Genomic DNA, 14,152 nt, shown 5'->3' with positions numbered 1-14,152 from the left:
AATATCAGCTTGATTTCCTGTATCTTACATAAGCACCGTATCAGCAAATGTTATGGAATTGCTCTCAAAAGCTTGCCTGTACAGTTATTAATGTGTGTTGTCATTCAGGAGATTGGCAGTGTGAACTTAAGAGTTTAGTCAAAAGAAGACTTTTTAAGCACTTGCTTCTTTTAGCAATAATTGCTTTAAAGTATAGCGAATTGAATAATTGTGTAATTCTAGACCTGGATTTTTAACACATCTCTTTTGCCTTATGAATTTTTTCATATGAGTATTGTATTTAAGGACGTCACCATATGAACTTTGACTTAATGAATTTGATTTATGCTATATGGACCTAAGAGATGTGTTACTTTAAATATTAAGTTTACCTTTTGGAAATTATATTAAGAATGCTACCTTACACCCCCCTTGAAACTTGTCTTCACCCCCTTAAATTTTATCTTCACCGCCCTTAAAACTTATCTTTTCCTAGCTCATGTCTGTTCTCCATACTCATTTTACCTTTGGAATGGTACGGTCAAACATTGAACTAAACCCATTTTACAATATCAGTTTATATATACCATAACAGATCTTATACATAATTTGCCAATTTCAGCCTCTGTCCGACCCTCTGGAGATGGCATGCTCCTCTATGGACAGGGAAAGGCAGTCATGAAGATGCCTCTAGATCCCAACGAGGAAGGGGCCCGTGTCATCCACAAGAAGAGACAGACCATCGTCGGCCTCGCCTATGACTGTGAGGACGATGTCATCTATTTCACAGACGTAGCCAAGGGAAGTATCAGCAGGGTGAAGCCCGACGGCACGGGGTACAAGAGATTAATCGTAAAAGGTACGTTGTGACTGCAGTCAGCTATTTACTGCATTCTTATAGAATAATGTCAGTTTTGTCTTATCGAATGGTCAGTAGCATTGATCTTGGAAAATACCAGACGGCACATGGTACAAGAGATTAATCGTGAAAGGTACGTTGTGACTGCGGTCAGCTATTTTACTGCATTCTTGTATAGAATAATGTCAGTTTTGTCTTATTGAATGGTACAAGAGATTAGTCATGAAAGATAGTTTGTGACTGTGGTCAGCTATTTTACAGCATTCTTATAGAATAATGTCAGTTTTGTCTTATTGAATGGTCAGTAGTAGCATTGATCTTTGGAAAAATAAGAAAATAATTGATAAGGGTATATCCTATGGTCAGCAATTTAGAATATGGTTTAACATAAAAAAAAAAGAGGTTTCGGTAGTCGATTGAATTCAACTTGAATTAAATAAAGCAGCACCACTTTCCTTCTTTTAATATAAAAGAATTTGTCGAAGGGTTTATGGCAGAACTGCTTCGGTTTTCTTTTTGTGATATCTTTGTCGGCGCCCAGATTGGATTTGTCCACCGGTGAGCATTATAAATAACATTGGAATGGTGAAGGGAGCTATCAATAACTCTCAGATATTCTGGTCTTGACCTTATTCTCTCCAAATAACTTGAACTCTGCATCAGTATTTAGTCGACCGAGTGAAACATTTTATGAATGGGAAGGAATCACAAAGTCTCTGGGTCTGTATGAATCTCGTCTTTGATGACGGTTTTATTTGGGTTTCTCTCAGGTCTTAGTAGTCCAGAAGGAGTGGCAGTGGACCATATCAGCCGAAACCTCTATTGGACCGATTCTGGCTTTGACCGAATCGAAGTGGCAAACTTGGACGGGCAAAACAGACGTGCCTTGGTCACGACGGATTTGACCAACCCACGGTCCATCGTCCTCGATCCTGTGAACGGGTAAGTCTGCGCTCACCGATTGATGGCGGAAAATATCGTTCTTATCATCTCATCCAGCTCCTCCGTCTTGGAAAGAAGACGATCCTGTTTCAATTTGATAAAAGCTTACACTGTTCATCGTACTGTTTTAAAGTGTGAAGAAATAGTTGTACAGAATGTGAGCGACAGGAGGATTTTTCTTTATTTTTTTTTCATTTTTTTTCCAGTCTAAATATAAATATTTATAAACAGGACATCAAAAGTGAGTACGTAGTAAGAAAAAGAAAATATTATTTTAAAATGTTAATGTACAATCAAAAATAATAATATTAATAAAAAATTATAAATATATATATATATATATATAAATGAAAATCATAATGAGTTGGAAAATCAAGAACAGTGAAAAAACTTCCAGCCTCCACCGGGATTCGAACCCGGGCCTCCCGCTTTGTACGCGGACACCCTAACCAACTAGGCCGTGGATGCTGATTGTATATATATATATATATATATATATATATATATATATGATTATATATATATGTATATACAAATCGTACAAGTGCAGCTGTTTACAATAAATTATCAAGATTACCATTTTTGTAAATAAATAGCAGCAGGATAGTAGGAGGTGGTGGTGTAAGAATAAGGTCATACCCACTAGAAGCATCCGTGCGGCTGGCATTGGTGACGTTCAAGAAGAGGGGCACAGTGATGCGTATGTTAGGGTACACTATGTTCATTGACCAGAGTTAGAAGGTCTTCAGATATAAATTAGGACTTTCCTCTCATACTTAGGTTAGCAGTCTCTGATTTTTTTAATTAGGTAGTCATGATATTTCAAATTAAAATGGGAGTCACGATATATTCAAATTAATCGGCTCTGATAGTCTAATTCAGAGGAACTGGTATTCTAAATGTGGTATATTCTTATGTTCAGAGTATAAAGGGGTCCTGATATTCAAATTAGGAAGGCCCTGATATTCAAATTAGGAAGGCCTATGATATTCAGACAATGTGTTCTTTGTATTTGTGTTAGCAGGTTGTGATATTCAAATTTATATTTGATATTCAGATGTAATAGGCCTTGATTGATATGCAGATTAGGATGTTCTGATACTTGAATTATGAACTGATATTCTAATATCAAGATATGTTATTCAAATTAGGAAGGTCTGATATTCAAATTAGGAGGGCCTGATATTCAAAAGTGGTTGCTTTTGTACTTTAAGTCTCTTGTTCGGTCAAAAATTTCATAAAACCTGGGCGTTCAGTTTGGGATTATTTTATTCTTGATTATCACTGCCCTTTCAGACTGGTTAGATAATACTTGAACGGTAGTTTCTCCTTTCAAAACTCATTTGTAAATGCTCCACACACTGTGGTAGATGTGTTTGAGATTTAGCTTTGTTTGTGACCTCATTACATTTACATTAACCTCCTTTCCCCCTCATTAATTTTCCTGAATGTCTCCCTCAGATATTTGTACTGGACTGACTGGAATCGCGATGGTCCTAAAATCGAGAGATCCTTCATGGATGGAAACGGCCGGGAAGTGTTGGTCAGTGACGGTCTCCAATTACCCAACGGTCTCACTATAGATTATATCTCACAGAAAATATGCTGGGCTGATGCAGGTAAGTTTGTGTGCATAATTAAGAGAGGTCTGTTCTTCGTTCTTCTTCATCTTATTGGAACCTAAGAAGTTTGATAAATGCCTTCCATCAAAAAAACTGAAAAATGTACAACATCATATGAACCTAAATGTATGTTTTCCAGTTCAGAAAAAAAATGTACTAAAATCACATACATCTTTTTCAAAGTTTGTTCCTAAACTACAAAGAACAAACATCTTTTTACAATGTCAGAAACAATGAACTTTTCAGTCTTGTTTACAAACTATCAACTGCGGTGGGTCTTATGTTATAATACCAGATTTATTAGATATTTCTTCATCATTAGAAATGTAGACCCTTCAACTCAACCACTTACAGAAATATGTCCTGGTGTTAGCAGAGAAGATATTACTGATTGGAAAGGTGTTCTATCATTGCCGAGGATGTTAATCCGATACAAAGTTTAAATTTCTAAAGTTGTTTTAAATTTTAAGCGTTATCTTTCTCTCCCTGTTGAACGTCGTTTGGAAGTATTTATCAGTGGCAGAAATATAAAGAGGGGTGATCCATACAGGATATATTAGGTCTGAATTTGTAGCCAAAATGTACAAGAGTCATTTTGAAAAGAAAAAAAAAAATCCATTTTCAAAGAAGTGTTTCGAATGTCCTTTGCCCTTATTTACAATATGATTAAAAGAAAATAATATGTTGGTTCTCTCACATCATACATAGTGAACATGTTATGTTGGTATCGATGTCAACAATTTATACATCGCAAAGCTTGACTAGATGTTAAATATGTGTGTGTGTCACTTTTGTTCTGTTGTCCTTTTAAGGACTGAAGTACATATTCATTTCTTTCTTGTCTTCTATTTTCTCAGGGAGCGAGAAAGTGGAGTGCATAGGTGTCGACGGTGATCCGCTGACCCATACCACGGTCTTCGCTCAAGCCGACTATCCATTCGGATTGGCTGCATTCGATCAGAATCTGTACTGGACCGATTGGACTATGTAAGCTACTATTCATTCGTTATTTCTACGTTTTCCTCCTTAAATTTGTTTACTCTTTGATATATTCAGTTGAGAAATTCAATTTTTAGTAGATGATACTACTGAACCCAGATGTCTCTTTCCTGAAGATATTCTTCATGCCTTTGGTGAAAGAATAGGGAACTGGTGAAGGAATGCAGGAAGAGTATAAAGGGTTCACCCACCCCTCTCATCTCCCTCCCCCCCCACACCCTCCCCCAATAGAAAGTCCCAAATCTTTTGACAGCATATTAACCTTTCTTGTTTTCATGTCACCTCTTAGAGCTTTTTTTTCCCTCACCAAGAGAATTTATGATTAAGTTACCATCTTAAACTGTCTATGGAAAAGTGCAACTAACTGACAATTTTAAGACATTTGCAGATATTTTTAAAGGTACATGTAATATTATATGGAAAAGGAAACTTGTAATGGGAATTACCCTAGGAGCTTGGAACAAGTTGGTTGGTCGCTAAGGCTGAAATTGATTTTCCTTTTGAGGAAGTCTGGGACTGTCTCCAAATATTCAAACCAACTGTTGTGATGATGCTTATTCAGTTCTGACATTGGCACAACAAATTTGCAGTAGATTTTCGTTCGCACTGCAGTGGTTTTGAATGGTGGATTGAAGAATCCACAACCAGGTTCATTTAGTATTCGACACTGGGGACTCTGTAGGGGTGGAATCCGGGCAAAATTTAAAAAATTTAAAAAATTTAAAAAAAATTTTAAAATTTTAAAAAATATCAAAATTAAAATATTATATATATCAAAATTAAAATATATATCATATCAATTTATCCGCAGGAACTCTGTCTTCTCTGTGAACAAGAACGGAGCATTGTCCGCCGATGAAATGGCCCTACCCCACGGTGGTACAGGAAGACTATATGGTATAATCGCTGCACAAGAATGCTCACCAGGTATGCTATTCAGAGACTACCGTAGTCCTTACATCGCATTCGACCAGGAAACTTGATCATCGGGAATAGAAAATGGGGTTAATTAGAACCAAAAAGCAGCTGAGGAGTAATAACAATAATAATAAGGACAAACCTCCCAGCATGTAGTATGTTACAAATTAACTTCATTTTGGACATTTAAAAACCTTTATTTTCATGTTTTATAAAAAGCTGCTGGGAGGTCTTGTCAGGAAAAGAACTGAAGAGAGCACAATTTGAACGAGCTGATCATCTTTTAAAAAATTACAGAAAACATTTGACCTAGTTTTGACAACAGGTTGTTGGCTGAATGGTTTAATTGGTGGAGAACAGAAGAACACACATGCCCTGAAGTTGACAAAAGAGAGTGGAAACAGACAATAGAGGAGCAACAGAATAATGCAAGCACTGCAAAGTGATCAAATTTAGAAGATCAAAATAAGAAGAAAATTTTTTCTTTTTTATAATTGTGGTTATATAAAAAAATCAAAAATGTTGGGGGGAAAAAAGTTGCTGATGCATTTGATTTTGGAATATTTTTATATTTCTTTGATATTTTTTATCCTGTGTAATATTTTATTATTATTCCAGGGTCTAACGCATGTGCCAGTAACAATGGCGGTTGCAGCGCTCTCTGTCTACCGGCACCAAGAGGCGCGAGGACCTGTGCGTGCCCCACAGACGCCAGAGGAAACGAAATCCCATGTTAAAGGTCAGCAGGCATGTGTTTTGCCATTGAAGCTAAATTCTCTCTTTGGGGGTTACTGGATCATGTCATATTAACTGTAATAGTTCATATGGTCTTGCTGGTTAAAATAACTATATTCTTTCCTGGTGAGCTGATGAAACCTCTGGCAAATGAGTAAATTAAAGCATGGTTTGTTTTTTAACAGTTTTTTTTTGTTGTTGAACATGTTATCAATTTGTGCAAGACAGAATTGGAAAACTGAGTTTTTGAAGCAATGAATAAATCAGAAAGGAACGAAAAGCAATTTTTTGGATTAAAGGAAATGGCTCGATGAAAATCCAAAACATTTGATAGACATGGGATAAAACAGCCTGTTCACTTTAAAGTGATTATGCCAGCGGCAAAAATCACCTTCATCAACTTGGAATAGCTCATCTTTGAGTCACATTGTCCAAGATAATGATATTGTTCTATTGTTTAGGAGTCGTACAACAGTTAATCTGCTCCTTTGATTGAGTACTGACTATATACGTAACTTACCAAGGTCGCTAGTACATAAATAGAACTGATGTGTCCTATACCCACTGTATGAAAGCTGATAGCTTGGGCTAACTAAGCATATTTCCATTTAAAGCTAGCAGAGGTCAAAGTTCAGCACAATACAGCCCAACCCATCTGCCAGCGCTTGCTGCAGAATCTTCCTCCTTCGGCCCAGGAATTTCTAAAACGCCTTAACTCACCGTCAATCCGCTCCATTTCATAGACCACCAGTTTATTTCGTCCGCTTCAACATTCAATCATCGAAGAGATTGATGATTAAACCAAAAATATACCAAAAGAATCACTTGAGCAGGAGGTCCATTATGGACTATCTCCCAACAAAGGTGAACTTTTCAAGTGGATTTACACTACTCTAATTGTGTCACGGTACCATTGGACCATCTTGTTAATGTAAGATTTGTTGAAATGGAATAGCGTCATCATTTTTTTTTTCTTTCATAATTTGCTTGATTCAGTTCTCATCACAGTTACTATCTCTTTCTTACCCTCAAAGATGGTTGTGGAGCATCTGTCATTGTTTAAATATTTGTGCGAAAAGGGACTTTTTGAGGAAGCAGAAAATAACAGAGGACTGAGGTGGGATGAAGATGCTGATTGGTTCAAAATTCCAATTGGAGAGAATTTCACCATTTATCTGGTGGAAGGAGCTGTTTAAAGGTTTTAATGCATTAATGGATTTTTTTTTATTTTTTTTATTTTTATTTTTTATTTTAATGCAAGGTTTGAGGGTTTGTGAATTTCATTTCCCGATAAATTAGTCTGTTCTGGTTTGAAATGCTGTGATGCATGTGTAAACATTTCCGAATAATCACTTTAAAGTAATAATGAAAACATTTTTTTTTTTTTAATTCTGAAATTTCAAAATCTTATATCCTATTAAATTTGTCCTTTACAAACATGACTATTGGTTTCTTTCAATTGGTTATTTAAAACTCATAGCCATGCCATCGGTGATGTTTCTCTGTTGCGGTAATAAAGGAGGAAAAAGCTAGCACCTATCAATTATGGTTCATAAACTTTAAAAAAAAAATTATGAATCACTTTTGTGTATATTGTTCTTTGTGACCAGTGAATGCTCAAAGTTTGGCTGTCGTGTAAAATTATGAAATATTATCCACTGTGGTGGTTCTATATAGCAATATCGGCTGCCATTTTTCTTTTGTGTGTTGTCATTGTTATGTTACAACCTAAGGAGTGTCAGAATCAGAGCTATTTTACAAGAGAGAATTGATCTGTTTCAAAGATGGTGCTATTTATTTCTTTGGATCATGCATTTTTCAACCAAAAGTGATCTTATTCCATAAATATGCTGCAAGATACATAACTACATCACAAACTTGAATCTTCCAGAGTTTTTTAACTTTTATTTATCTTTTAAACTTTCTAAAATAAGTCCAGTCCTGTTATCCTCCCTACCATTTTGCAAAATTCAGTTTATGTATTTATTTTTATGTTTTTGTGGCATCCCTGTTATCGCCCACAAGATTCTCAAACTATTCCTATGTTTTTCGGAAAAATTCCAACAGAGAATTGATTTTGATAAGAGGACAATTTTCGGTCGATGGTAACATGGCATGACGTTTTGGCTACGTTCCTTTCGGAAATTCCTGAAGTCGTTCCGTTTCTACCTTTTTAGTTTACTTACTTTGAGTCTGGAGACAGGCATGTCACCTTTGTATCATTGAGTTAATATCAAGTTTTTTCACAAAATTTCACCGTAATTCTAGTTTCAATGTCCGTCTGGTTTCGCAACCAGTTACCGAGTTGATCCTTCTCAGGAGGATACTAACCGCTCTGATAAATCCAACAACTAGCTCTCTCGGATTCCAACAACAATGCATTATGGGATACTTTCACTCGTCGTAATATTTCTCATTATCTATCGCAATATTCTCCTTATATATCTCGACACTATTGCTGCAAGCAGTCGGTCTTTTCAACGTTACTTTTATAGCAGTATATATATATATACCCTCTTGTGTTAAATCGAATATATATCTCATGGCCCATATTATTGCTGCATGCTTCTACCAAATTGAATTTGGGAACGTTTTAGAGACCTTTTGTTGCTATTTTGTCATCACCAAATGTTTTCCAAAGTAATGTATCGTTTTCTTCTACTGAAGTTATCTTCCGGTTTGCACAAACGAGGAGAGAATTATAAGGAGGAAATTTTCTTAAGCCAAGATCATTTTGGTTTGCTTAGTTATATTTTATATTGTGAAGCACAACAAGGGTACACCAATGGTGTTACTAAGAATGTTATTATATAAAATTTAAAAAAAAAAACACCAGCTTCTCTGTAAATAAATAAAACCAAACGCTCAAAAGGATGGAAACAAATCTTTTATTTGTCATTACAAATTTGTAGGCGAGAATAATTTCAATAACCGAAAAAAAAAAAAAAAAAATTCTGATGCACCATAAAAATCTGATGCAACATAAAAAAGCATGTATGAATTTTAAAGAAATATGAATTTTTAAAGAAATAAAATAAACCTCTTCTGTTTTGTGTACCGCTATTTGCTAAGATTAGCTTTAGAGCGACAGCAATTGTCCTTATATATACACCTTTCATCATGTTTTGGGTTTTGTTTTTGTTTTCTCAGATAATTGAGTAAATTTTTGTAATAAGTCATTTACATGAACATATATCTATCATTTATTATAATTTTTTAGTACTTTTAGACAGTTTTTTTTTTTTTTTTGTAAAATGTTTCAGAGTAGTGAGCACTTCTCTTTTTTAGAAAGTGCAAAATGTATTTATGTATAGCGATATTTTTTTTCTTTTCTTATCCTGTTTTAAACTTTCAATTTGAATATTAAACCCAGTTGTTTGCTTGTGTGTGGGTATGTGATGTGAAATGCCGTCAATTTGGCCCAATTTATGTGATGTTCATCCTCTCTTAACATGATCTGACCTGTGTTTTTTACCCTTTTTTTTCCTTCTTTTTTTTCAATTAATAATACAGCAAAAGTTAAGAAAATTTTTTTTTTTACTTTTATTAATCCAACCCTTAATTACATACCCTTTTCATAGTACTGTCATAGTCAACTGTACGAGAGCTGAAAAATGCTGCAGTGAACTTGCAATATCTTGAAAGTATAATTTATGAATTGAATGTTTATCTACAAGTGTGAGAGATAACGGCTGCTTGTTACTTTTGTACCTTCTCGCTTTGTTTCGTAAAGGATTTATAAAAGTTACATGATTCCTCTTAAGGAGTACGTTCATGAAACAACAGAGGTGGTGGTACCTGGAGGGCTGCCCTAAATGCTACGATTATAAACTAATTTCATATCTAAGCTGAGAATTGTTTTGCCGTTGCCCAAGTTTTTAGATCTGTAGAACTATTAAGAAGAACTAAAGAAAAAGGTACAACTATTGTACTTTGATGCAGGTATCTTGTATACTGTATGGTTTAATGCAGGGAAAACAGCGGGGTTCATCTGAATTCAATTGTAGAGTTTGGTTTTAATATACTCGGCCTGTCTGTTATAGGAGATAGGATATCTATGTACACAACATACTACCACATCACTATAAGGAAAATAAAGTTTGCTATTTATGAGAAAAAGACAACTCTTGCCTTGTTTTGTTTTGTTTTGACATAACATTTAGTATAAAGATTCCCTGGTTACACCACCCACCCCCTCCCCTCCCCTCCCCTGCCCCATAGTTTGGACTATATAGTTTCATGTTTTGGGGAGTAAAGAAATACTATAAAACGTTTGGTCTTGACGGTTGCGATGACAAATTGAGCGAAGTTTTGTTGGTAAGAAGGGCTTGATCCAGGCAGGAAGCCTGTGGCCCAGGGGCTCAACTATTCACTGTTTTGTTTGGCACTCACCTCAATTGCCAAACATAATTTTGCTGTTAACCAATTAAGTGGTGAAGAAATTTTTCGCATGGCCATCCTTATTTCTTATCTCTGTTTCGATGGTCTCTAGTTATATGTCGATATTGGTCCCCCCCCCCTCCTTTTATACCCTGTATCTGATAACCGGAATTGGTTGAAAGCTCCAGAAGGATATTAATGTTTCAAATTACTTCATCTGGAGACTATTTGAAACTTAGTGACATATTTAATTATAATATTAATTCCATAGTACTAAAAATAAAACTTTCCATAGTACTTAAGTATAAAGCCTTTGTAGTAAACACATTTTATTTGGGGCAAATCCTAACAGACAATTTGAAGACTAACAGGTAGAGGGGGGGGGGGGTTGAATATAAGTATACGTATTTCAGGCGCGTATCCAGGATTTTCTAACCCGGGGGGCGCGAATTACTATCTAAGCGGAGCGCCACCATCGGTTGGCGCGCAGCGTACAAGAAAATTTCTGGTTTTGATACCCCCCAGATCACCGGAAACGGCACTTCTCGGGCTTGAAATGACCAACCAGATGTACACCTTTGGCCTGAGAACCAAGTATTTCCTAATAGTTTTTTTTTCCATCCATAACCTTTTTGAAGATTGTCAACCCGGCACACGTCATGTTCGACCTGATCGCATGTCCTGTGGGTCTTTGCTTTTGTAGGTGATTCTACGCACTGGCGGATCCAGGGCCTTTGTTTGGGAGGGGCCAAAGTGGCATTAGAGTGATATGGGGGAGGGGTCTAAGGGGAGGGGGTTCCCCCTCCCCTTTGGAAAATTTTCTATTGCTGAGAATGCCCTCAGATGCAATTTGGTGAGACAAAAGTGTACAATGGTGATGTTAATTGACTTCTAAAAAAATGTTTCCCAGGTGTAATTTTCTAAAATATTTATAAAACAAAGTTGGGATCATCTTTCTCAAGAAATTTTATTACTCTATAGGTTATAAATTTCTTACAACCAGCCTGTAACTGCAAAATGGTGTTAAATACATTTACATAGCTCCCAACTCTTGAGAAGGCAAATGCTGGTCCATGCCACGAATCGCCGTCCTGGGGGAGGGGTATAAGGGGAGGCGGTGTCCCCCTCCCCTTTTGATTTTTTTGGAATCCTGGTGATGCCTACATGTAAAATGGTGGCACTTAGAAAGGCTTTTGTCACCCAAAATTTTCTGAGAAATATGCATTTTTTTGTGTGTAACATCAATAAATTGAATAGTAGGTGATAATTCATTGTTTCCCGTGGCATGAAAATGTTCGCTGCTCGCCCCAATGAAAAGAATTATAGGCTAATTTGAGGTTCAAATGATGCTGTAAAGGAGGTTTTATACTCTATTATGCTAAATGCTAAAGAAATGATGGTTGCTAAGTCAAAATTTGATGCATATTTTGTTATGTATACTTGACAATTACAATGCGGTTTTTTCGGACGCTTGTGCGGGTCAGCGGGTTTGGGTGTTAGAATGCGGGTCTAATTCCCGCGAATTACGGGTCAGTTGGGAGCTCTGCATTTAAATTAATCCAGAAAACGAAAAGATTTAGACTAGTCTACCACTGCTATTCCTCTCGATTTTTTTTAATTTCCAATCATATGATTTAGCGGATGTTCGGAAACACTTTTTGGCTCACCTTTGGTGGGGGGGGCCATGGCCCCCCTTGGCCCCCCTTGGATCCGCCAGTGATTCTACGTCGCGGCCCACAATACCCGTCAGCCCCACTTTTCAAGGTTTTAAGCCCCAAATTTGTTCAGAATTTGAAAATTCACATTTCTCGTGAATAACCTCACTTCAAAGATACCCATAATGTTGTACAAAATTTCATCTATGGACAACCAATATAGAAAAACTACTTTCAACCCCTAACAGACCGGTCAAAATTGCACGAGTAGAGGGAAGTGTGATGCAGAATGTTGGTCAGAAATTTTCGAAAATTCAGACACAGTTAATTTATTGGTGTACAAATATTAAACCTGTTATAACGGCTATTATAAAATTTGGTTGAAGGAAATGAAAAAATAGCAGATATTTCCGAAACCGAACACTACACACATATGCGTAGGAAGCGCGGCGGCAGTGGCGGAGCTAGGGGTATTGGTCAGGAGGGGCGAGAATGGTCTGTAGGGACGCTTTCGACACTATCTAAGCGGAGCGCCACCACTGGTTGGCGCGTAGCGCACAGACAAATTTTGAGTAAAGATACTCCCTAGATCGCCGGAAATGACCCTTTCAGGGCCTGGCTAATTTGCAGATAAACGAAGAATAGGGTGTCACCGCCAAATTACACCAACAAAATGTGAGAAATGTCAATAAGTAGATGAGAGCGCAATAAAAAAGTCAATAATCTAGAATAAGTAAAAAGTGGTAAAGAGCTGTAAAAGGCGCCAGCAGTCCATTTCAGTCCGTCGGGGGGGGGGGGGGCATCTGCCCCCTGACCGTATGGACGCTCCGCCACTGCGCGGCGGGGGTGCAGCCCCTAATTCGCCATTACTAATGTAAAAGAAACTTTTGACATAATTGGACCTCCATGCTTTTTATACATCTACATGAGACATGTCGTTGTTTACATTAGCATCCCGCTGTATACTGCGCAATTTGAACGGACCGTACGGTACATGATGGCATGCGATGTAATAACCGATGCTTGCCTATATGATATTGACATTGACACGTTGAACGCGCGCTTTGCGCGCGAAAATTTCTGGTTATTTTTTCAGGCAAGTCGGACAGTTTTGAGGATTTTCATCCTGGAACGCCATTTTCATGCTCACTGATATGATGTGATATCTGCTGTTTGCGTTACAAATTCGAACAGGCGCGTAGCGAGGAATTTGCCAAGGGAGGGGCGAAGCCTGTAGGCAAATTATCTAAGCGTAGCGCCACCATAGGTTGGCGCGAAGCGTACAAGAAAATTTTGGCCGAAAATGCCTCCCAGATCGCTGGAAATGGCACTACCCAGGACCATTTGTTAGCGCGAAGAGTACAAGCAAATTTTGGCCGAGAATGTCTCCCAGATCGCTGGAAATGACACTTCCCAGGCCTTGTAAGTTGCATCTAAGCACTTTCTATTTTGAAATTACTTAGCGATATCATTTAAAAAATGCTTAATGGGGGGGGGGGGCGGTCGCCCCCATCCCAAAATGCGTCATGTTCCCCGACGACACGGTCGAGTTCGAGACCAGCCACAGTTGGTTTCATAGCACAATTCTACACACGCGTTATGATAGACCATATATAGTATATATATAGATCATTAGTGAGAGAGGAAAATGGAAACGTCAAAAAATGGAGTTGTCGGTGTAAGGGGTAGGGTGAGGCACACTTTTACGAAATCATTGATCCGTCACTGGCTACCCTTCAGCGCTGTAATGATGTCACTGTTCCTCTTTCTCTTCCCGGTGTCTTCGCGTTTTTCTTTTACTCCCTCCTTTTCTCCTTCTTCTCTCTTTCTTCTTTTTCTTTTCCCTTCCTTCCTCTCCTCCTCCTCTTTTTCCCCTCTTTTTCCCCTCTTTTTTCCTTTTTTCTTCTCTTTTTTTTCTCTCCTCTTTTTCTTACCCGGGGGGCGCGCGCCCCCAACGCCCCCCCCGGATACGCACCTGTATTTGCTAGTTAGAAAGTCAATTCGTTTGTTCTTTATTATAGAAACAATATGAGAAACAATATATGACACAAAAACAATAAACA

At 37.4% G+C, this 14,152-nt stretch overlaps 1 protein-coding gene across 4 annotated transcripts in view; it reads left to right on the top strand.

Annotated features, from left to right (window-relative positions):
- The window catches only part of LOC139970934 (uncharacterized), a 67,505-nt gene extending 57,327 nt beyond the window's left edge, over nucleotides 1-10,178 (top strand). For all 4 annotated transcript variants that reach the window (XM_071977011.1, XM_071977012.1, XM_071977009.1 and 1 more), the window contains 7 exons: nucleotides 602-838; nucleotides 1,609-1,780; nucleotides 3,242-3,399; nucleotides 4,260-4,389; nucleotides 5,213-5,328; nucleotides 5,938-6,058; nucleotides 7,089-10,178. In XM_071977011.1, the coding sequence (XP_071833112.1) occupies nucleotides 602-838; nucleotides 1,609-1,780; nucleotides 3,242-3,399; nucleotides 4,260-4,389; nucleotides 5,213-5,328; nucleotides 5,938-6,056 (932 nt within the window). In that variant the 3' untranslated portion in view covers nucleotides 6,057-6,058; nucleotides 7,089-10,178. The remainder of the gene's footprint in view (nucleotides 1-601; nucleotides 839-1,608; nucleotides 1,781-3,241; nucleotides 3,400-4,259; nucleotides 4,390-5,212; nucleotides 5,329-5,937; nucleotides 6,059-7,088) is intronic.
- The last annotated feature ends 3,974 nt before the right edge of the window (nucleotides 10,179-14,152 follow it).

The sequence above is a fragment of the Apostichopus japonicus genome, chromosome 8 (assembly GCF_037975245.1).
Source record: "Apostichopus japonicus isolate 1M-3 chromosome 8, ASM3797524v1, whole genome shotgun sequence".
Classification (NCBI taxonomy): Eukaryota; Metazoa; Echinodermata; class Holothuroidea; order Aspidochirotida; family Stichopodidae; genus Apostichopus; species Apostichopus japonicus.
The sequence above is the reverse complement of the archived record's forward strand: the minus strand, read 5'-3'. Positions and strand labels throughout refer to the sequence as shown.